The sequence below is a fragment of the Myripristis murdjan genome, chromosome 14 (assembly GCF_902150065.1).
Source record: "Myripristis murdjan chromosome 14, fMyrMur1.1, whole genome shotgun sequence".
NCBI lineage: Eukaryota > Metazoa > Chordata > Actinopteri > Holocentriformes > Holocentridae > Myripristis > Myripristis murdjan.
Genome location: NC_043993.1, coordinates 14,878,330 through 14,900,855, shown reverse-complemented (window position 1 = coordinate 14,900,855; position 22,526 = coordinate 14,878,330). Strand labels below are relative to the sequence as shown.

The 22,526-nt window shown below is 39.6% G+C and overlaps 1 protein-coding gene across 1 annotated transcript in view; it reads right to left on the bottom strand.

Moving 5' to 3' along the window:
• Positions 1–22,526, bottom strand: part of fat3b (FAT atypical cadherin 3b) — an 83,346-nt gene that overhangs the window by 30,082 nt on the left and 30,738 nt on the right. The window contains exons 11-31 of the mRNA XM_030068246.1: positions 21,278–21,414; positions 19,176–19,451; positions 18,704–18,914; positions 18,321–18,535; positions 17,920–18,078; positions 17,623–17,744; positions 17,263–17,445; positions 16,183–16,297; positions 15,761–16,030; positions 14,728–15,078; positions 14,227–14,400; positions 13,586–14,116; positions 12,315–12,679; positions 11,694–11,847; positions 11,021–11,128; positions 10,225–10,408; positions 8,774–8,994; positions 7,830–8,282; positions 4,426–4,560; positions 3,871–4,261; positions 2,409–2,605 (exon numbers count right to left, since the gene is read on the bottom strand). Of these exons, the coding sequence (XP_029924106.1) occupies positions 2,409–2,605; positions 3,871–4,261; positions 4,426–4,560; positions 7,830–8,282; positions 8,774–8,994; positions 10,225–10,408; positions 11,021–11,128; positions 11,694–11,847; positions 12,315–12,679; positions 13,586–14,116; positions 14,227–14,400; positions 14,728–15,078; positions 15,761–16,030; positions 16,183–16,297; positions 17,263–17,445; positions 17,623–17,744; positions 17,920–18,078; positions 18,321–18,535; positions 18,704–18,914; positions 19,176–19,451; positions 21,278–21,414 (4,952 nt within the window). The remainder of the gene's footprint in view (positions 1–2,408; positions 2,606–3,870; positions 4,262–4,425; positions 4,561–7,829; positions 8,283–8,773; positions 8,995–10,224; positions 10,409–11,020; positions 11,129–11,693; positions 11,848–12,314; positions 12,680–13,585; positions 14,117–14,226; positions 14,401–14,727; positions 15,079–15,760; positions 16,031–16,182; positions 16,298–17,262; positions 17,446–17,622; positions 17,745–17,919; positions 18,079–18,320; positions 18,536–18,703; positions 18,915–19,175; positions 19,452–21,277; positions 21,415–22,526) is intronic.

Sequence of the window (22,526 nt, the reverse complement as noted above, 5' to 3'; positions counted from 1 at the left end):
TCTCTATCATAATGCTAATAAATACCGTTAGGCCCCATTTATTGTCATACTAGGACATACTGTACAGATACTTTAATGTGAGCATTTTGATGGGCTGTTTTGTTTTGAACTTGAGAACTACAGGTCAGTGTGGGACTTGTAACTCAGTGTTCTTGTTCTAATGTAGCCTATGTTCATGTAAAGTTAAAGTTACCTATAGGAAGTTTTTGTTTACTTAATGATTATACAAAGTTTTTAAATCTGTGTGTGATGGCACCGCTACTACTGTTACTATCACTAATGCTATCGCTACTACTTCTACTACTACTGTTACTACTAATGCAACTATGCATTGCGATTTCAAATTATACTGTACATGTAAAAGCCTGACTAGAGGCAAGAGCTGAAAATGACAAATAGCTCACTGGAACTATGCTTCCTATCATTGTCTCTATCAAATAAACAAGTAAATACATATATGAAAAAGCAACTAGTATTACTTCTACCAGTAATGACAACAGAAGAAGAAAAGAGCTCATCAAAGCAAAAGGCTAACAAAGACAACAAAGAGTGTGTCTCTTCATGCCTCTTGGAACAGTTGATGCCTCTACGCACCCTGCAATGTCAAATGGACCAATTCACTTTGCAGTTAGATAGGCCTGCTTGTCTAAGAACAGAAGGAATAGGAGAGGAGAGCAGGGAAAGAGGGAACGCTGATTTCAAAGAGATTCTGTGGGAGTTTAGAAAGAGAATAAAACTTCCTCAACCAATTAAGTGAAATCGAAGAATTGCAGTATATACTAAATGAAAGGGAATATTCCCAAAAGGTCCCACAACCCAATTATCTTCCTCTTTCACAGTGTTTTCTCGCGAAGATCAGCTTTTAGCATAGTATTTTTATTTACTTTAGGATGGGCTTTTAAAGTCAAAAGTGCAAGGGCTGGGAAAGAGAAATGATATGGTTGATTGATTCTGATTCATGCAATTTGTGAATAAATTGAAATTTAAATAGAAGACGATCATAAGGCAGAGGCTCAGTTTATGAGCTTTCGATTGTAGGTTTCTTTAAACCTCTATATTTAACCAGATAACTGTCAGCTCTTCTGCTCAATCAGATTTCACCTACAGTCAAATAAAGGCATATTAAGTAAGTATATTTTAGAAAACGTTTTATGTAATAACTTTCAGTTCATGACCCCACATTTTGAATCATGGTATCCCTTGGGATCCAGATGTGGGACAGTTATTACCCTGCAGTGCTCCGGTACTGTATGGAACAAAAGACTGATATTTTAACTGAACAAACTCTAGTTTATGTCTATCATCTCTCCTTGTTTTTACCGGCACCTGGTAGTAAGGCGAGAGCTTGTATTAATGTGTGAGTTTGGCACGTTCGGTTCAAATGACTGGATAGATAGCTGCAACTGTACAAATTAGAGAGGCATGAAAAGTGTCGAGTAGTTCCCCATGATTATGATCACTGAATAGCATTTTTGCTTGAAATGCTCATCCCTAGCATAAAGTGATAAATATGCTAATTTTAACATTCTTCAAAACAATCGTGCCCCAAGTGCCCTTTGGTGATATACAGCCAAAATTTGAAACCATCGCACCATCCCTGGGCCTGGAGAGTTAATTGCAGAATCAACAATGTATGGCACATTGTCACAGTATTGTGGGGCAGGATTAATCCTCAACTGTAATCCAATTTAGATGGAAGAGATTACATTTTAAAAGAGGTTTAATCTTTTTTTCATTCCTTGTTTGTCCCTTGTGTAGACTGTACTACAGGGACAGTAATTTTGTAATGTGTGTTACTCAAAGTTTTCTGTTAAACCAATGTCATGAAATTGCACGAGTCCTTTCATTCACTTGTACATATCAATCAAAAAAAGGCTTTCAGTAAAATAATATGGTAATGCTGATCGCTCACAGTCTTGAGACGACAGCTATTATTTAAAATGTTTTACAATAAACACTTCAGTAAATTTTATTCAATTTAAGTTCATCTATCCTGCTACGCTACTGATTGGGAAGAGGAAAACAAAACAAAGAAGCTATTACACCCAACATGGCTTGTTTTTCTTCAGTGCCCTTACATATAACATTTACAATAGTATTATTATATATTAATATATTATGTATTAATTCAAGTATTCTTTTTCATTTCAAAGTTAGTATGGACCACAACTGTCAATAGAAGCAATTGCTGTACCAAGAGGCCCTAAAAGACAAACTCAGTGCTGTTCAATATTTGGTAGCAGTTACTTGGTAACATTGTTACAAACTGTTTGTAACTTAGTTACAAACTGCATAGTGACGATCTAACAGTTAATCTACCTCGACTCCGTGGTCTGGTGAGACAGTATTCTCTATCCATCAGCTCACACCAATTATTTTCATTTTTCCATTCAGTATTGATCCCTGACCTGGTTGCAGATGGGACTGTTGTCGTTGGCATCCATAACAGTAACCTCCACAACAGTGCTGGTGACATATAAGCCATCGCTAGCTGTGATGTTGAGCAGATACCAGTCCTGCAGCTCGCGGTCCAGCAGGCCGCTCACATACACCTTCCACTCCCCTTGCACACGGGCCAATCCAAACACGCCGCGTGGGTTTCCTCCTGGAGATCATATTGAACAGGGATTAAAATACTGACACAGAGGTAATCATCCCTTTTTTAGCCCTTCCACCAGGATCTCAACTTTAATTTTTGTTCTATATTTATTTAAGTTTCTACTCACCTAGTGAGCTATTCTAGCAGAGAACATTTCATTCTAGGGCTGGGCGATATGAACTCATTATCATGATACATATCAAAATTGCATCTGAAATAATCAAATTAATGTTCATCCCACTGAGGCAAATAATGTTAGATGTAATGTCAAATACAACTTTTTCAAGTAATACTTCTTAAAACGTTTCATGCAAGTTTTCATAACTTCTTCATCAAGTTTTGACAGCAGAATTGTGTGCCGGCAAAATCACCATATCCTCGCAATATGATTGTCCAATAAGATGACAGCACTGAATTACCACCCTGCCTTGTTCATTCTCAATATGATTTTGTTATTATTATTATTTAAATTAATTCTACATGCATTATTAGTTTAATATTCTCTTTTGTTTGCTTTTAGAGGAGACTAGCCTGATGGACTGTCAGAGATCCAATTAAACTCAAATCAAACAACACAATCTTCAAGCTATATCCACTTACACATGCAAATACAAACTAGCACGGACACACAGACACACAGACACACACACACACACACACACACACACACACACAAAGGGCAATCTATTATCAGCGGCTTGTGAACAAACTATGCATTCACAAAGCAAACAGACATGTTGTCCTCACACATGACACAGGTGTCCACAGGGTCAGTAACAAAATGCATTATCCCTCCAAGTTTAATCAAAATTGGACTCGTGGTCTTGCAGTTATGGCCTTTCACAGTTGGAGAATCTGACCTTTTATTATAGCGCTTCTATCAGGCCAATTAGTTAAATTTTCTAAATGCCAGAGCACAGCGCTCGAATGCATCATGCCTCTGAGTTTTACCAAAATCGGACCTGCAGTGGCTGAGATATCACGTTGGAATTAAACTTTTTGACCTTTAATTATAGTGCCTATATTAAGCCAATCAGTGTAATGTCTGAAACGCTGAAACACAGTGCAGACATTCATTATCCCTCTAAGTTTCAGCAACATCAGAACAGTAGTGTCTGACTGTTTGATACCTGCAATATTACACTGGACACAGATAGATGGATGGACACAAACATACACATAATTAAATAATTACTTTGTGAGGGCAACATTGCAGTGCTGTAAAAGTAATTTGAATAAAACAATAAAAATATGTTAACATTCCTCATCACCTGTAATGTGAAAGCTGACGAGTCGATTCTGATCTGTACCATCATCATCCTTGGTGTTCAGAATAGCCACCACTTCACCAAGGGGGTCGCTCTCCTTTACCGCACCCCGGTAATACTCCCTCTCAAACCGTGGCGGGTTGTCGTTAATGTCCGACACCGTGATGGTCACTACTGTGGTGGAGGACAGCGACAGCACCTCACCCAAGTCAGAGGCCACGACTTCAAAGCTGTAGCTGGAACAGGCCTCATGGTCCATCTGGCTCACTGTCGTAATCCAGCCTGTTTTGCTGTCGATGGTAAAGACAGAACTAGTAGTGATTGGCCCGCTGGAGGGGGTAGTGCTTTTCAGCTCCACGTTCTGGCTGAGCAGAGGTCCAAGGCTGTAGGTTACCTGCAATTTAACGGAAACAGCTCATGATAAAAGTGTTTCTATTAGAGTCTTTGAACAACTGACTGCTACGCTTTGAAAGATATCACTGAGAGAGAATCATTAATAATAGAACATAGATACAAGAGAAAAATATTGTTGATATATCAAACTGAGTTTTAAAGCACCTGTCCATTGGAGCCCCAGTCTGGATCAAGTGCACGAACTTGGACTACTCTTGTCCCCACTGGCATACCCTCCATCACCGTGGCAACATAGGTGTTAGTCTCAAACGCTGGCTTATTGTCATTCACATCTAGGATCTGTGCAATGACAAACAAATTGATTCAACTCCTCCATCCAAGCGCACTTAAGGGGCATGACTGAAAGTGATGTGAAATAGAGCTAGGCATGTGCAGAGCATTAACCCTGAAATGACATGAGTTTGGCTTGATGTTGGTGCTAGAGCAAACATCATAGGCTCACCAGAATCAACAGGTTTCTTCCTCTAGGAGTCATATGTGCACAGCAAATGTGAAAAGATGTGACTAAATTGTATTTGAGTGGCATATAGGTGGTAGACAGACAGACAGACACATAGATAACTTACATTCACAGTACAACAGAATATAAATATAAAGAACAAACAAAGGAAAAGGAGGACAAGTACAAAAAATATAAAAACAAACTGACATCTATTATGAGATTGCACAAAAAAGACTATTATGATAAATTGCTGCAAAAATATAAAAATAACATCAAGGGTACTTGGAGAGTGCTCAATGGCATGATAAAAAATCGTAGTAAAAATGATTTTCCAACATATTTTGTAAATAATGACAATTCAACTATTGAAAATACCGAGGAAATTGTTAATGAGTTCAATGTTTTTTTGGTTTTTTTTTGGTTTTTTGTTAATGTTGGCCCAAATTTAGCAAGGGGAATTAGTGAGGTTGATCATAATCATGATTTTGCATTCAACTGTAGTAATTCAATGTTCCTTGGCAGAGTATGTGAAAGTGATGTATTAGAAGTGGTCAGAAAGTTTAAGATTAAAAAATCTACTGATGATAACACTTTTGATATGGCACTTATAAAGGAAGTAATAGACTGTGTCCTCAAACCATTTACTTATATATGTAATAAATCTTTTCAAACAGGTATTTTTCTGGACAGGATGAAAATGGCTAAGGTGGTCCCAATTTATAAAAATGGTGACAAACACATTGTATCAAATTACAGATCTGTATCTTTGCTACCTCAGTTTTCAAAAATACTCAAAAAATTGTTTGTAAATAGACTGGATGATTTTATGGAGAAATATGAGCTATTGAGTGACCATCAATATGGTTTTAGGAGCAATCGATCAACATCCTTAGCAGTGATGGACTTTGTAGAAAATATAGCCACAGCTATAGACAAAAAACAATATGCTGTAGGTGTTTTTGTTGATTTATGTAAAGCATTTGACACAATCAATCATTCCTACTTCTGCAGAAATTAGAGCGTCATGGCATAAGAGGTGTTACACTAGATTGGATAAGAAGTTATTTAAATAATAGGTTTCAGTATGTAACAATTAATAATACTGTGTCACATTCTAGAAAAGTAACTTGTGGTGTTCCACAAGGTTCAGTTTTGGGACCTAAGTTATTTATACTTTATTTGAATGATAATGGTACAGTAATTAATAAGTTGAAATATATTATATTTGCAGATGATACAAATTTATTTTGTTCAGGACCAGATATTAAAGAATTGTTGAGAACAGTAGAAAGGGAGTTGATTATGTTAAAAGAATGGTTTGATATAAATAAGTTATCATTAAATGAAAATAAAACAAAATTTATGGTGTTTGGTGGTTTTACGACTAATCGTGAAATTAAATTAACTTGGAATCAGTAATTTTAGATCATAAATTCAGTTGGAAGCCACACATACAATATATGAAACAGAAATTATCTAAATCCATTGGTATTATTCACAAAACAAGTGATATGCTGAGTAAGGAATGTTTGCGTATATTTCTCACTTATAATGCCATATATGTTATATTGTGTTGAGGTTTGGGGAAATACATACAGAACTTACATAGACCCGATAATTAAACTCCAGAAAAGGGTGATTAGAATAATAAATAAAGCTTCATATCGTGAAACTACCAATAAATTATTTATAGAATCTTCCACCTTAAAATTTTTAGATATTGTATACGTAAAAACACTAGAAATATTATTTCGAGTAAAGAATAAAAGTCTTCCCATCTGCATTCAATTTTTTTTTTAATTAAGAGAAAAAAATTATAATTTAAGAGGGTTGCGTGTCTTCGAAATGGGTAATGTGAGAACCAATGTTAAATATAGATGTGTTTCTTTTTTGGGAGTCAAGTTATGAAATGGCCTTAGTGATGATTTGAAAGTGATGATTTTGTTTGTTGTGATTATTACTTTACTTCTTGTATTTATTTCATGCATTTTTAACATTGTACTTATTTTATTCATTTTTAACTGTACAGCACTTTGGTCAACTTGGGTTGTTTTTAAATGTGCTTTATAAATAAATTTGATTTGATTTGATTTGATTTGAAATTGTGTATCTCTCTGTTGAGGTTCAAAAAAATATTGAAAAATAGAGTAATAAAGCATTACAATGTAAACTGACTGCAGTGTGAAATTAAGAAGAATAATTCAGCTTATGTTGTTTGTTTTTTGATTGGTTTACTTGTTTTTTTGTTGGTTTATTTTCATTTTTATTTTTTTCTTATTTTTCTTTTCTTCTTTGTATCACTGATATACTTGGCTGTTTTATTGTACTAGGATAGGCAAGAAATAAGCCTTGGCTTCAGCCTATTCCTTTTTCAGTTACAGTTTGTCAAATTTATTTGGTGAGAAAATTGTTTTGTGCAAGCATGTACTGATTGCAAATTTTTCAACTTTGTAATTTAACTGTAACTGAAATAAACCAATCATTCATTCAGTCATTCAAGAGTATAAAGGGCTCTCTTAATGCAGGACCTTCTGCAGCTTTGCCTTTTTTCTTTGTTCAAGACTTAGCTCAAGTGAATCTGGGGTCATGTCGATCACCGGCCCGACCTTTCCCATCACTGTCTTGATCCTGCTTTTATGTTTCACTGTGGTGGAGCCCACCTCAGCTCAGCGGAACACAGCATAAAAAAAAGAACATCTGCTAAAATCCCTTGATAAGAAACATGGAAGAGGTGCCTGCTGATGCCAAAAGATCTTAGCTTCCACAGGAGAGAAAATCTTGACTGAGCCTTCATGAATACAATATCAGTGTTCTCTTTCCAGTCCAATTTACTTTCCAGGTAGACAAGACGATATTTATGAGACTGGACAATTTCTATTTGCTGGCCCTTCATAACCAATTTGGTGACTTCCTCCTTCTTTCTCCTGTAAACACTGATTAGCTACATGATCTTACCAACACTCAAATTTTAAAAATCCATAATATCTCTGACACAGTTGTTTCAGGATATAATTAATTATTGTGGGTTCTTCACATTCTAAAAGTGAAAACTCGTTATTTAAATAAAAGAGTGCAACAACTCATACCTTCTTTTATTTTGACTGACCTTAACCTCCAGGTCCACCGTGGACACAGACTCTATCAGGTCTTTTCTTGTTGTAGCTGAAACCTTGAAACGGAAGATGTTGACCTGCTCATAGTCTAGAGGCTTGACCACGCAGATCAGACCTGAGTCCCTCTCCACCAGGAACGTTCCTCCCTGGTTGCTGTCCAGCGTCTCCCCTCCAACTGAGGTGAAGAAGCCGGTCTGTCCAGGAGCCAAGTAGACAGAGCCCAGGACTGTGCCCACTGCTGTGTCCTCAGGGATGGTGAAGGAGTACTGTGGCTGGCTGAAGGAGGGAACAAAGACATCTGGAGGGAGGACATGGATGAAGGCTGACACCAGGGAGTGCTTGGCAGGCGAACCACAGTCAGTGGCTTTGACAAAGAAGGACAGCACAGTCCCCTGGAGGTGGTCCACAGCACTTTTGGTCATCATCCATCCGCTGTCTGGCTCCACCTTGGCACCAGAAAAATCTTAATCCCAATCAGTTTTACAATATCTCCCTTCATTCTTTTGAACACTGCACTTACAAAAACCAAGCAACGTTTGAAGACCCACATGCATTCAAGGCACATGTGCTTGCTCATGTTTGTTTTGATGTTTTGCTTTGAGAGAGATCACACTTGGCCCTGTGAACTGCCTCTATGCATGTGAAATTAAGTTTTCATATGTGAAACAAATGCTGTCTTATGGCAAGTGAAATGGCAAGGGAAAAAATGAAATCCTTTTTCACCTCTGAAAACTAAAACATGTCACACAAAGTCATAATACATTGTGAAGAAGCACTTTGAATTCACGTGTCAGTTCTGACACGTAACTTTTTGTGAGTGTGGTTCTCCTTTCTGTAGCTGTAGTGAACAGCTATGTGGGTCAAATGTTTTTCATGTCCAACAATTCCATTTTACAGTAGTCAAAAGGATGAAGTTAAAAATACAAAACGTACTGACCTCCAGCACGTCAACCAGTGACAGGCGTGCCTCGCTGTAAAGGGAGTAGGTGACCCTTCCGTTGGGTCCGGCGTCAGGGTCACTGGCCTGGATCTGCGTGACCAGAGAGCCCGTGGCCACGTTAGCTTTGATGCTCATGCGGTACTCTACTGCTCTGAACCGAGGGGCATTGTCATTCTCATCGGCCAGGACCACACGTACTGTGCAAAAGGACGCACGGCCTGAAACAAAGGCAGAGAATAAATGTATAGGTTTATCACATTTGTCTTTTTGCTTGCCACGTTGAAAATTCAGCTTGGTCAAAATGTCAAGACATATCTATGCACTTTGTACTACTGTTTGCTTATAATGTTGGCTGTCTAGAAATTTGAGCTACGAATTGTACGCTGATTGTAAGTCATTCTGGAAGTCCACTGAATGCCTATCAAATAACATGAAAATGGGATGTGTGCATGGACCAAGATTTGCACTCACAAATTATATTAAATGCAGAATTTCATTATAAGATATTATCTAAGGGACAATATCTGCAGTACATTTACCAAATATAATGACAACTGATGTATTAAAGCAGCTGTAGGCAAGTTCCTTTCAAAACAATTTCATCATATGTGATAAAATCCCCATTTCCTACCAATAAGTATTCATCAAGTAAGCGTACTGTGAAAGAATCTGTTCTCTCTGGCCTGCTCCTTGGGCTGTATACTGATTTGCCAAAATCCATTTGTTCTGAATAAAGACAACCAATCACAGCTAGGGGGCATCCCTACCTTGATGTCAGTCATGTCCTTTGCACACAGGTGCATGTGCAGGGCAGTGAGCCTCTGCTGTACTCAGTCTGAAGCTAATTAACTCACAACAGTATAGTGAAAAAAATCCATCAGACAGAGAAAAAAACAATTTTTTCATTGCCAAAGATGGCCAAACTGCCATGGCCAAAGAGCCAAATGAAGGAATACATAATCGGAAAAAACTTACAAAAAAGAAACTGGTTAAAGTAAGCAATTAAATTGCAATGAACATTCAACAATGGCAAGCTGTGGGACTTGAATGGCTTTAAATGTGACGCTGAGGAAGCATAATGTCTGTGGGAAGGTAAAAGTGCCTTTGTTACTTTACATTTCAGATCATCAGGCATCGTTCGTGTATCTCTGTCATGGTTACAGGCATTTGGGGCACGTGCATGTATGTTCATATGGGTGGGAGTGACATTGAAACAGGACTTAACTTCAGCAAGGAGGGAAGGGGGAGCTGTTGACATTTAAATTTTCAGTGAAATTCCTCCCATTCACCAAAATTGCCTGCAGCAGCTTTAATTACACCTGAATATATGACTTGCAAGATTCAGAAGAATTACTTTTTTTAGCATTTGTGACATCCTGTGATGACAGATTTGAAGATGAGCTTGGTGAATCCATTCAAGGGTCTGGTCAGTGTATGCTAAACTTTACCTCCACCATCCAGGGCCATAATAGTAAGCACCATGTCCTTGTTAAGGGGGTTCTCTCTGTCTAATTTCTGGGCAGTGGATATGACTCCATCGGCGTCAATGGTGAACTGAGCCTTTCCCAGGTCATTGATGAAGGAGTAGGTGATCTGGCCAAACAGCCCAGAGTCCTCGTCTGTTGCACGCACCTGGAAGTTTGAAATGTATGAAATACAGTGGCAGATAATGTATGATCTCCTTAGGCTCTACCCTGCTGAGTGCAGTTTATTGTATACAATGCAAAAAATGAGCAATGCAAGTTGCTAATGTCTTGCTCATTTCAGAAAGGAAACTATCCAGGCACTGTAAATGGATAAGTCTTTTCACTGGCACACTTTTCTGAGTTAACCAATCATCTTACTTCCTAAATTGAAATCCTAAAAAAAACATGTCAGCTTACATTGACAGGTTGCTTCTAGGCGCCTCATAGCTCTTCTCTGTGCATTTACGATTTAGTGTTCTAACTCACCCTCTCTCCAGCTCCACCTGTTTAGATCTCTTTTTATGTTCCATATGGAGGATTATTTATATGTATATGAAGTTTATGTTTGTGCAACAGTGATTCATGAAGTCAAATGTGTGTGCAGCAGCTGACATAATCGCAGATCTAGCCAAAGGCCAACTTATTGTCATGGCATATCAGTTAAGCAGATTTTTTTTTTTAAATGACATTAAGTACACATTACATTATAGTTGATATAAGAAATTACCCATCAATAATGGAAATGAACGTCAACTAGTTAGTGAGAGTGTGACCTCACCTGAATGACCCGTGAGCCAGGTGGGGCATTTTCTCTGACCTCGGCCAGGTAGAACCTCTGGCTGAACACTGGACTATACAGGTTAGCTCCCAGTACTCGCACACTCACCTGTAATATCCAGCATTTTCACATTTATCATCATCCTCATCCTCATCCTCATCCTCATGTCTATTGTCATTGTCATGTATCACAATAATAATCATTAGTTAATTGTCAAACATTGCACTAACCTACTGTCAAGCTGCCGTTGAGCAAGGAACTTAGTCACATTATTTCAGAGGAAGCACAAGAATGGGAGGACGTCTCAGTAGTACAGCTTGGACGCCTTTGCGTGTTAAACTCAGTGGGCTCATCATATCCAATATATATATATATATATATATATATATGAAACAAAAATATGCCATTTCTCTATTTAAATGATTTTTATTGTTATTATTGGGTGTTAAAAAACACCATGAAACCGTGCCTCCTTTCTATGCAAAGTAGTAGAAAATTACAGTTGTAGTGGACATCAAGTTGATTATATTGTGTGTAATGAACTTGAAGGAGGCAGTTGCTGAAGAAGAACAAGACTTATAATTCAGTTTTCACCCTATAACTACTGCCAAGGCTAGAAAACGCGCTGAGGAAATGTCAGAACCACACGGTATCTGCAGAGAAGTCGTCTGACCTGAGCAGTGTTGGTGAAGACTCCATCTGACACTGAAACATTGAGACGATAAGATGGCTTCATGATCTGCCTCCTCTTGTTAGACAGACTGAGCACCCCTGTATCCGGCTCGATCATAAAAGTCATCCTCTCGTTTCCAGACAGAATACTGTACCTGAGGGCATATATATATATAAAAAAAAATGGTACAGTTTTAGAAAGTTTTTATTACTTGTTCTGAACAGCAGCAGCTGGAAACACCAGAGTCTATTCTATATACATTGCAAGTGCATTGCCACCACGGCCAGACAGAAGATAAGTAAAACAAAAATGATCCAGCTGTCCAGCGAAAACAGAAACAGATGGCATAATGGTAAGAATAATTGCTCTTCCTATGAGAACATATTGAATAGTGAAGGACAAATCAAGGACAACATGCAACAAAATACAGAATTCCCAGTCACCACTGCTGTAAATATTGCATTAGTAAAAACAAACGCAGAACTTTCACAGACTTCCTGCAGAGTTCCTGCCTCTCTCTTCATCTGTCTCTCTCTCTATATCTGTTTCTATAGATATATACCTATATAGATATAGATATAGTGGGTATAGATATAGATATAGATGTACACCTCAGCTTACCTCAGCCTATTTGCATCACAAATGTCAGCATCCGACGCCTGAACACAGGTCACAAAGTGTCCTCGAGGAGCCAGCTCACTCACATAAGTCTCATACAGCGCTTGGCTGAAGTTCGGTGGGTTGTCGTTTGTGTCAGTAACAATTACAGTGACACTAACATCACTGCTGAGGGGAGGGTCCCCACTGTCTGTTGCTCTAATGATGAAGTTGTGGCGCTGGGTGAGCTCATAGTCAAGCATACGTGCAGTGAACACCAGACCGCTGTTACTGTCGATGTGGAAGTAGTCAGTGCTATTGTAGATGTCAGACAGGATCTGGTAAGTCACCACAGCGTTCTTCTCTGAGTCTTGATCCAGAGCAAACACCTACAGAGAGCAAACACTCAACTTAGTGGCTTCATGCATTATTCAAGACAAGGTCCGGATTGTTCCTCCTGACATATATAGCTGTTACACCCAAAGTCAGGCAAAACGAAAAAGGTAAATGCAGTTCTCGGTTTCAGAGATTAGGATGTTGATAGAGCAATATCAAAAAAATCAAAAGCACAAATCCAAATCCAAACTTCTAGAATACTCTGAAGGGCAATTAACATGTTCATTTTGTCTGGGGGCTTAATGCTTGAACAACTTAAGTAAGAATTCCACATGCAACCATTATCAGGATATCAACTGGATAAACATGAAAAAGTTTAAATTATTTTTATTAATAATGAGATATTCATGTCAGGGGAAGGGGCTGAAACTATTTTGCTGTTGTTTCGAATTGCATCAACCAAAACTCTCTGGCTCGAGCTCAGATTCGTCCTCTGTGGGCTCAGCGAGAAGTTGCTGCTTTTTTCTTTAGAATTACTTAGTATTGAGTCATTATATTTCTTTCTATGCAAGTCTGTGCACTTGAAAGCTTAATGGTAGTGATAGTGTGAAACCATTTATGAGCATTTCAGAACCCCACACAGTTGCCCTACGCTAACTGGGAGAGCCCATACAGGAAACAAAAGAAATAAAATGCTGAATCTGAAACTCCAGTTAACTCTATGAGAGTAGATTTACAAGCCAGATTTGTTTTCATTCACAGTTGTTTCGCCAAAGTGAGCGTCAACACAACAACTGATTCTGAAGCACTGGTCTGTCTGATAAAGGTCAAGGCTTTTTGGTGGGAAATTTGTGGGGAACATCATACTATATAAATAAATGATTTGGCATCCTATATTAATCTATGTTTTTCTGTGGTGACTCATACACACACACACACACCTATACACAAACACACACCTGCAACACAGCTGTTCCAATCATGGAGTTCTCAGCCAGCAACGTGGAGTATGAAGTATTCTGGAACAATGGTGGGCTGTCATTCACATCTAGCACGGCGATATCCACATCTACCTCAGACCTGGCCCCAGTTAATGTATCTGTAGCCTTCACCGTTAACCGGTAGTACTGGATGCTCTCATAGTCTAAGGGGTAAATCACACTTATGACTCCTGTGTCAAAGCCAATGTCAAACTGGAGGGAGGGGTCTCCATCTGTGATGGTATAGATGACACTCTGTCCTTCAGGACTGGTGGCATTGATGCACAGGACGGGGGTGGAGACGAGCACGTCCTCTCTGACAGTGACACCATAGAAAGGCTTGTCAAACACTGGCATGGCTTTATTTACCACAGTGACAGGCAGCTCGACCTCACTGGAGAGGGGTGGGAGGCCACCGTCAGTGGCTACAATGACCACCTTGTACTCAGCGTTGGATAAGTCTGCCTCAAATGCCCTCTTCAAGGTCAGCTCTCCTGTCACAGGGTTCACCTGTATGGAAAATACAACTTTGGAGCACAACACAATACAACCGCACATAACATGAAAAAATTCCATTTGTATTATTCAATTCACTGTAGTACAACAGGTGAAACTCTAACTTGAAAGTTCTTGTGCTGCTCCTTGAGGCGGTAAGTCACTTCTCCATTCAGACCATAGTCTTGATCTGTGGCTGAGACCCTGAATATAGCTGATCCCGGCTGTGCTTCCACTTGCACGGCAGCATAGTAGGGGAGGTTCACGAACTCTGGAGAATTGTCATTCACATCCTCCACCTGGAGAAAAAGAGTTATTTTAAGACAAGACATTGTAAGGAATAAAACAGGCGACTTTTGGGAGGAAATTGAGGGCTTTGGGAATCAATCCTGGATGTTTGGTGACAGGATCAGAAGACTGTGCCTTACCACAAGAGAAGACACACAACATAATGTACAGAAGACCGTAAATATGCACACAAACGCACAAAATAGACTAAAGCACAGACCCTTAATATTAAAATGGGCATACAATATGAGTGATAGAACTTCAAGTCACAAGTATTTATCCACGCGCACACACACACACACGCAAAGATAATTTTTAACACAGATTCCCACACCCACCTGTATTTGTACAGTGACCCTCGCCACCCTCAGTATCTCAGTCTCTCTGCTGGCCTCCACAACCAGCTCATAACTCTCCTGCTCCTCTCGGTCAAAAGGCACCCCAGTGGTCAGCACCACTCCAGAGGTTGGACGAATTGTGAATCGCCCACCAGGGTTCAAGAGAGCATACTTAAGTGGCTCATTGAGACGATGGCCAACTGCATTGATGACAGTCACTATGCTAATGTTGGCTATGTTCTCCGGGATAGAGGCAGAATAGATGGGGAAGGTGAAGAGGAGGCCATTGTCCATAGCCTCTCGGACAAGTACTGTGATTAACGTGATGCTGAAGTAACGTCCATCCCATACCTGGAAACAAACCAGCCAAAAAACATTAATAGACAAAAACAGAAGGGTAGCAATACTGCATTTGGCTCCTGATTGTACAATGAGCTGGAGCTGTTTGAATCAAGGTAATAGCTGAGTTAAAACAGACCAATGCACTCTAGGTCTTAATGCATACATTCAGAGCCAGTCAAAACTAGTAGCTCCGAGCAAAACATTTCCAAGGCATTACAGTAAATAATAAATGCATTTATTCACATGAATGGTATAGATTAAAATCATCGTATGAATGCATTGTTGCCTATTGGATTTCCTGATGAAGGGAAGACTAGTTTGTGATGCATTAATGCAGTTACTTCACTCAATTCTTATAATGTGCAATAAAGGCACCTTTACGTTAAGATAGTTCTCATTGGGTTATTTACAAAGACTTTCCTATTGTTACACAAACAAAAATGTTGCAACAACGCTGGGGCAGCAGGATTGCATGGTGAGTAGACTGGGTTAAAGCCCCTGTGTCTGCCCTGCTGATGAATCCCTGACTCCCAAGTGTGTTCTTCTGTGGGTGACCCTGTATTTTGACCTTCCAGTGTAGATCATTATTATGTAATCCTTTCTAAGCAAACTTTATGTTGTTTATGTAAAGACAGCTAGACATTGTGTTTGCATGTGGCGGCCAGTGAACAAATACTGCCAATTAATTCACCTTCACACTGAAGCGATACCGGTCTTTGTTGAGGTTCGGGTTGATGACAGTCACAACACCAGTGGAACGCTCGACAGAGAAATACTCCAAATTGTTGTCCACCATGGAGTAGACAAGTTGGGAGGTAATGGACATGTCAGGGTTCATGCTGAGGTCAGGGTCTGAGGCCTCCACCCTAAGAACCTCAACCCCCATGTAGGTTGGAAGCAGAAGTATTGTCTCGTAAGAGTCCTGGAAGAACTTTGGAGGCGAATCGTTGATGTTGATCACCTACGAGAGGTTACGCACAAAACATTTTTTGTAGAGGAGAAAAAAATATATCAAAGTGTTATAGATCTAACAGATGAATCAAAGTGCAAGAAACATGATTCATATTTAACTGCTTGATGCAGTGAAAGCTCATGTGAATTTTATTCACTTACCTTTATAACCACCTCTGCTGGGCTGTCAGCAGTCATAGGAGGTTGACCACTGTCTCTCACATGAACCCGGAAGAGGAACTCAGAGAAGGTCTCATAGTCCAGAGTGGCAATTGTTCTAAAATTCAAAAAACATTCAAATAAGTGTAAGACAGATTTTCCCCAGAATAGAACTCATGTGTAGACAGTTCAATCTCTAAGGCTGTGCTCAGACTGCCAGCCCAAATCCATTTTTTGGCTCATCCAGATTGTATCCAGATTGATTTTAGAAAGTCTGGAGCGCAAAAAAAAACACATCAAATGTGATTTTAGATATTTATCCAAACCACAATTGTAGGTGGTCTGAAATGCTATTGCAATTCGATTTCTAAATATGCGTCTGTCTGGACGCTCTGGACGGTCAAAAATGGATTTCAAACTGTCTTACAAGTCACTTGCAACATGACACAATGATGACATCGAATCCAGAGTGATGGAAGTGCATCATGGTGGCTGAGCAGAAACCATGCTGCTACGAGGCAAGCAGTAGGGCACAGAGAACAACAGTCCATGGACAGATGCTGAAATAAATTGTCCGCTGGCACTTTGGGGGGAGGCTTCTGTGCAGTTTTTTTTTTTTACAAAGATTATTTTTTGGCATTTCTGCTTTATTTGACAGTCACAGTTGAGAGAGACAGGACAGGCAGAGGAGAGAGGGGATGACATGCAGTAAATGGCCTGAGGTTGGATTCAAACCCAGGATGCTGCAATCAGCATGCAGCCTTAGCACATTGTACGCACTCTTATCTGGTGAGCTACCAGGGCGCCCCCTGCCTCTGTACAGTTCTAACGCTTCTGCATTGGAAAGCTGTGTCACCAGCAAACATAATTACTGACACCTACGTAATTACCACAGCAACCGATGCAGAGAGATTGGTGATGTCCAGACACACAAATCCAGTCTGATCACATGCAAATAACAGTGCTGACAGTCTGTCTTAAAGATCTGATTTGGGAAACAAAACCGATTTGCCTGCAGTCTGAACAAGGCCTAACTGTCAACACTGATGCACTCAGTCCAATTTGAATGACAGTGGCACCTACCGAATCGATCCAGTTCCTGAATCGACACTAAAAAACATGCGAGCAGTCTCATCTATGATCTGGAACACTAACAAGGCGTTGTAGTTGCGGTCCTTATCAGAGGCCTGGATGACTAGAGGGTTGCCATCCTCTCCTAGGACCACACTGTTGACTGGAGCAGCCTCACTGATCACACCCACATATCTGTAAAGTGAGGATGGGACTCATGGATGTTATAGAATGACAAGGATGCATTTAAATCGCTCCTGACATTTACATTTAATAATATGTGGATTAATAAATAAATAAATAAACACCACAAGAACCTGTCAGTGCCACAACTCTACTATTCTGTAAGCAAGCTTCCACCACTACAGATACCTGATTTGTTGGAAGACAGGTGGGTTGTCATTGATATCCCCCACCTGGACAATGACAGTGGTGCTGGCTTCCACTCCTGCCATGCTCAAAGCGCGCACCACCAGAAAATAGGATGCAGTTTGCTGATAGTCAAAAAAAAAAAAAAGTGGAATGCAGTGAGTAAAAACATTGTTTTAAAACGCTATATATGCACATCTACTTGAGCCCATATAACTTAATCATATAATCAAGCCGACATGAAAAGGTGCCACTTGGTGAACATTTACATTTGCATGCTTTAGTCAGGGACAAACAAACCTCAAAGTCAAGTAGTTTGCGTGTGCTGATGACACCAGTATGATGGTTAATAGAGAAGCAGTTTTCCTCGTTGCCTCTGGTGATATCATAAATGAGTGCTGAACGGCTGAGGGCGCTAACGGTCATAACGTGTGCTCCAGTGGTGCTGTTTTCCATTATCTATCAAGATATCGCAGGTAAAAATGGTAAATGGCAATTTGATATGCAGCTGTCAGAATTTTATTTAGGTGATTTATTTGTATACGTGTATCACTTTACCATCCATCCCTGTTTTCTTTAGCCAGCCCTCATTTCATCTATCATCCTTCCTACCCTTCTGGACAATCTAAGCACCCATCCATTCATCCACCCACACACCCACCCACCCACCCACCCACCCACCCACCAATCCATTTCTTTACCTCAGCCTGATATTCTCTCTGAGAGAATTTGGGTTTGGAGATGTCAGAGAGCACCAATGAAATGCGGACGGAGGCTGTGGCCATTAGTGAAGGAAATCCACTATCGGTGACCCGCACAGTGAGGATGTAAAAGCCCACTGAGGTCAGGTCCAGATCCCGGGCAATGAAGATAAGGCCGGTAGCATTATCTATGCCAAACACACCACCGGTGTTACCTGAAAAAGATCGAAATGTCACAGACACCATTACACCAGTGGATATGAATGCCTGGATGTTTAACAAAGCTGCATTTCATCTCATCTAACAAAGCTTATAAAGCCAGCCACAGCTCAAAGCACTGTTTTAAACATAAGACATTTTTATGCTTTCAGACAGTGCCACACCTGCTTCTATAGTATAGGAGAGAAGTCCATTGATTCCATTGTCTTTGTCGAGGGCTGTCACTTGCACTACAGAGGTGCCTACGGGAGATGACTCATAGGCCACAGCATCATACAAAGTGCTAGTGAAGTAGGGGATGTTATCATTGGAGTCCTCCACTGCCACTAGGATGCGTGCCAGGTCACGGTTAAATGGAAATTCCTGATCCTTGACCTGGAGGGGCAGAAAGTGAAATGAGAGATGAATATGGATAGTGATGTAGGAAGCAGAAAAAAAATGAAAGAAATCAGCTAAATTAAGTAAAGCAGGCAGAGTTGCCAAGAACAGAGCAATTTGGAGGAAAGCACAGGCACACACACACACACACACACACACAGGCAGTAACACACACTCACACAAGCTCAGACAAGCACTCACACACACACACACACACACACACATCAACACATATTTCATCCCTCTGGCCTTTCTCACCATAATAGTGAGGATGTGCTGTGTTCTGGCCTCATAGTCCAGCCTGTCTGCAGTGTAAACAACTCCCGTGCCAGGGTTGACCCTGAACAGTCTCATACTGGCTGGGTCCACACTGCCATAGATGGAGAAACTCAAACGAGAACGGTCATCCATGTCGGACGCTCTTACACGCAGCAGCTCCATGTCTGCTGGTATGTCCTCTGAGACACTGACATCATAGGCAGGCTGGGAGAAGATTGGAGGGTTGTCATTGCTGTCTAGGATTCGAATGAACACCTGAGAGAGAGGACAGAGGTAAAAAAAAAAAAAAAAAAAAAAAAAAAAAAAGACCCACCAAGCAAGATATAGATTAGAGCATGCCTACAAGTATCAGTTAAGTTATCAAGTTAAGTTATTGAGTTATTGAGTTAACTTTCAGTTAAGTTTAATGCTTTTAACACAACATTTTAACAAACTTTTGGACTGATGTTTGAACAAATCATCATTTTCTTACTTGAATAAGCAAGGCAGGTAAGTACTACATAATTGGTTCAAAGTAGTTTTAGATATGAATCTAATTAACTAGATGATTTGATGAACAAACATATCAATTTCCTTTAGGTTAGATAGCAAATACTGTAATAAATGAAATCTTTTTTTTCTTTCACAGAGCCTTAGACAGTTAAGTACAAGTATTACATGTACATTTAAGTATTACAGGTGATAAAGTGAGTTGGGTTAATTTTATGACATTAGAAATGTTGATTCTTATGCAGTAGAACTTGACTAATTTTGACAAAAAAAAAAAAAAGATGGATGAATGAAATTACATTTACCAAAAAATGTTAAACATAGTCAACAACTCCAAACAAACAGGTCCACAACTTGCACAGTTAACAATTTTATTTGCAGAAAATGCTAACTGCAATGCTATGAAAAAGACTGTTGTCAAAACGTGTCAGCATTTTCTGCAAATAAAACTGTTAATTCTGCAAATGGTGGACCTGTTTGTTAGGAGATGCGGACTATCTTTCACCCTGAACTCAGCAGTAACCTCAGCAGATTGTAGTTACTTAAAAAAAAAAAAAAAAACATGAAATTTAATGTAGACCTTATATATTTTAATTTAAGACAATTTAATGACTAAGTGGTAATTTTTAAAAAGTTGAATTTATAATAGTGTGGCCTTTTTGTTCAGATTTGCATAGGATTGTTTGAAGTTGTTTGGACTTCTATGGTCTCATTGAACATGTTCAGTCCCTGTTTGGAATTGTTTGACAAAAACTTCAGTGCATCCATCTTCTGTTTCCATAACAATAGATGCGAGTTAGTGATGTCAAGGTGCCATAATCCTGGGGTTGGCTTTGTGGCTTTGTCTGCCAATGTGTCTGCTCCGCAATGTCCTCCCACCTCCTCTCCAAGCACCTCTCATCCATTGTTTCTCTCCTAAACACCTAGAAATGCTCAGGGCCATGAATACCAGAAGAATACCAAATAAGTCAAAAAAAATATTTTTCTATGCCATACCATCCATTATATATAACAACACAGAAAGAAAAAAGAACCTACTAAAAAATACCATCATGTTTGGGAGTTGTGTGGGTAGTGTGCAAGGCGTATAAATATACGCTCAGGGCTCAGTGTCAATAGATAGGAACAAAGGTCTAGACTTAGCCTTGTGGACAGAAAATATTTGATAGAGATGTTGTGTACTGTTTCACCCATATTTATTTGTGGAAAGGTGGAAAAGTTGAAGAAGCAGCCTTTACACTAAAACTCTTTAGTAAAAAGAATATTAATGACATTAATTTGGACAGGGCAGCAAGTTGCCTTGGAGGAATGTATACTGATTTATTTTATTTATTTAAACTTCCCATTAATTCCTATGTGATTAAGGAATTCCCTTGCAAGGCAGACCTGGCAAAGGCAGCAGCACTACATTTTCTTAAAGGCAGAGCAGCAAAAATTTCACAGTAAGTAGCAGATAATCTCAGAAAATGGGGGAGGAAGAACAGAGAGACAAAAAGCAAAGCAAAAAATATTCCCTGAGAAAAAGGTAATACATTTGATGTGTGTCTGTGGTAAGTAGGTAGCAATATGTAACAAATCAACAATGTGTGTACCTGTGCAGTGGCAAAGTTGGTCCCATCTGTCACCTGGATAGTCATGTTGTAGACAGACTGCACCTCTGCATCCAGTGGCCTGGCCACGACTATCGTCCCCATCCCCATTTGAAGGTCAAACTGCATGTCAAAGCTCCCTAGAATCACACACACCCACACACGGACACACACAGTGCCCCAAGAGTTTCAGTCACTTAGTATTCACTTTACGTCCTAAACTCAGGTGCTCTAAGTTATTACTGTGTAATTGTTTTGGCCAGGTGCCTGTGTCTGGAGCTGGAGGGCCTGTGAAATAAAATGAACTGAAATGCAATGCAATCTACCACCAAACTCACTTGCCAGCCCAAGAGCTGTTAACAGCCGCATAAACATCTGTCTTATCACTCCAAAACACAACCCATCTCAAAGATCAAAAAACTGGAGCCGAGTCTCTTCCATGGGCTGTGAGTGTAAAGCTAAGAGGCCTAATGTTTGATTAGAGGGAGAGGGGGGATTGATACGTGTTCGGTATTCAGTACCATCCCTCGTCTCATTCCAGTTTCTCTCTGGAGATATCGGGGAGCTCGAGTTTTCCTCAGCGTATGAATACTGATTGGGCATTTTTCACAGAACCACTGAAGCGTTTAGCTTGGAACAAGCAATGGTTATTTTTTTATTTTTTTTTTTTCTGGGAGAGGAGGTTGGTCAATATTGCATCGAGAGGGAACGATCCAACAACATTAAGAAAAACAGAAATCACTGTCTATAAGCTCTGAAGAAAAAGGAGTATCCTAGTCCTTTCCTGTCACTTAGAGGTGAAACTGGAGGGTCTGATCATTCCGAGCAAAATAGAAAACATCTATTTCTGTCACAGTTAATTTTTCAATTAGTGGTAAGTAAAAGTAGCCTACTATTTCCACATAAAATTAATTATTTTACCCTGGCTTATTCTCAAAAAAGGAAAAAAAAAAACCCTCTTATCTATATTTGTATTTGTTAGTTTAACAAATACAGATGCTGTTTTAGTTGCTTCACAGTCTTATTTTTGTTTCAGTTTACATTGTTTTTTTGTTTGCTTGTTTTAGTGGCTTTCTCACGTTTATTGATAGGGCAGTGAAGACTGAGCAGAGAGAGGGAGGTGATGACATATAGTCTATTAAAGAACAGAGGCAAGATTGAACCTGTGCTGCACACATTCGGCCTGTTGAGCCGCTGCCTCTTTTTCTATCAGCAGAGAGTTTGATGAAATACATGAGCAACCTAATCTTAC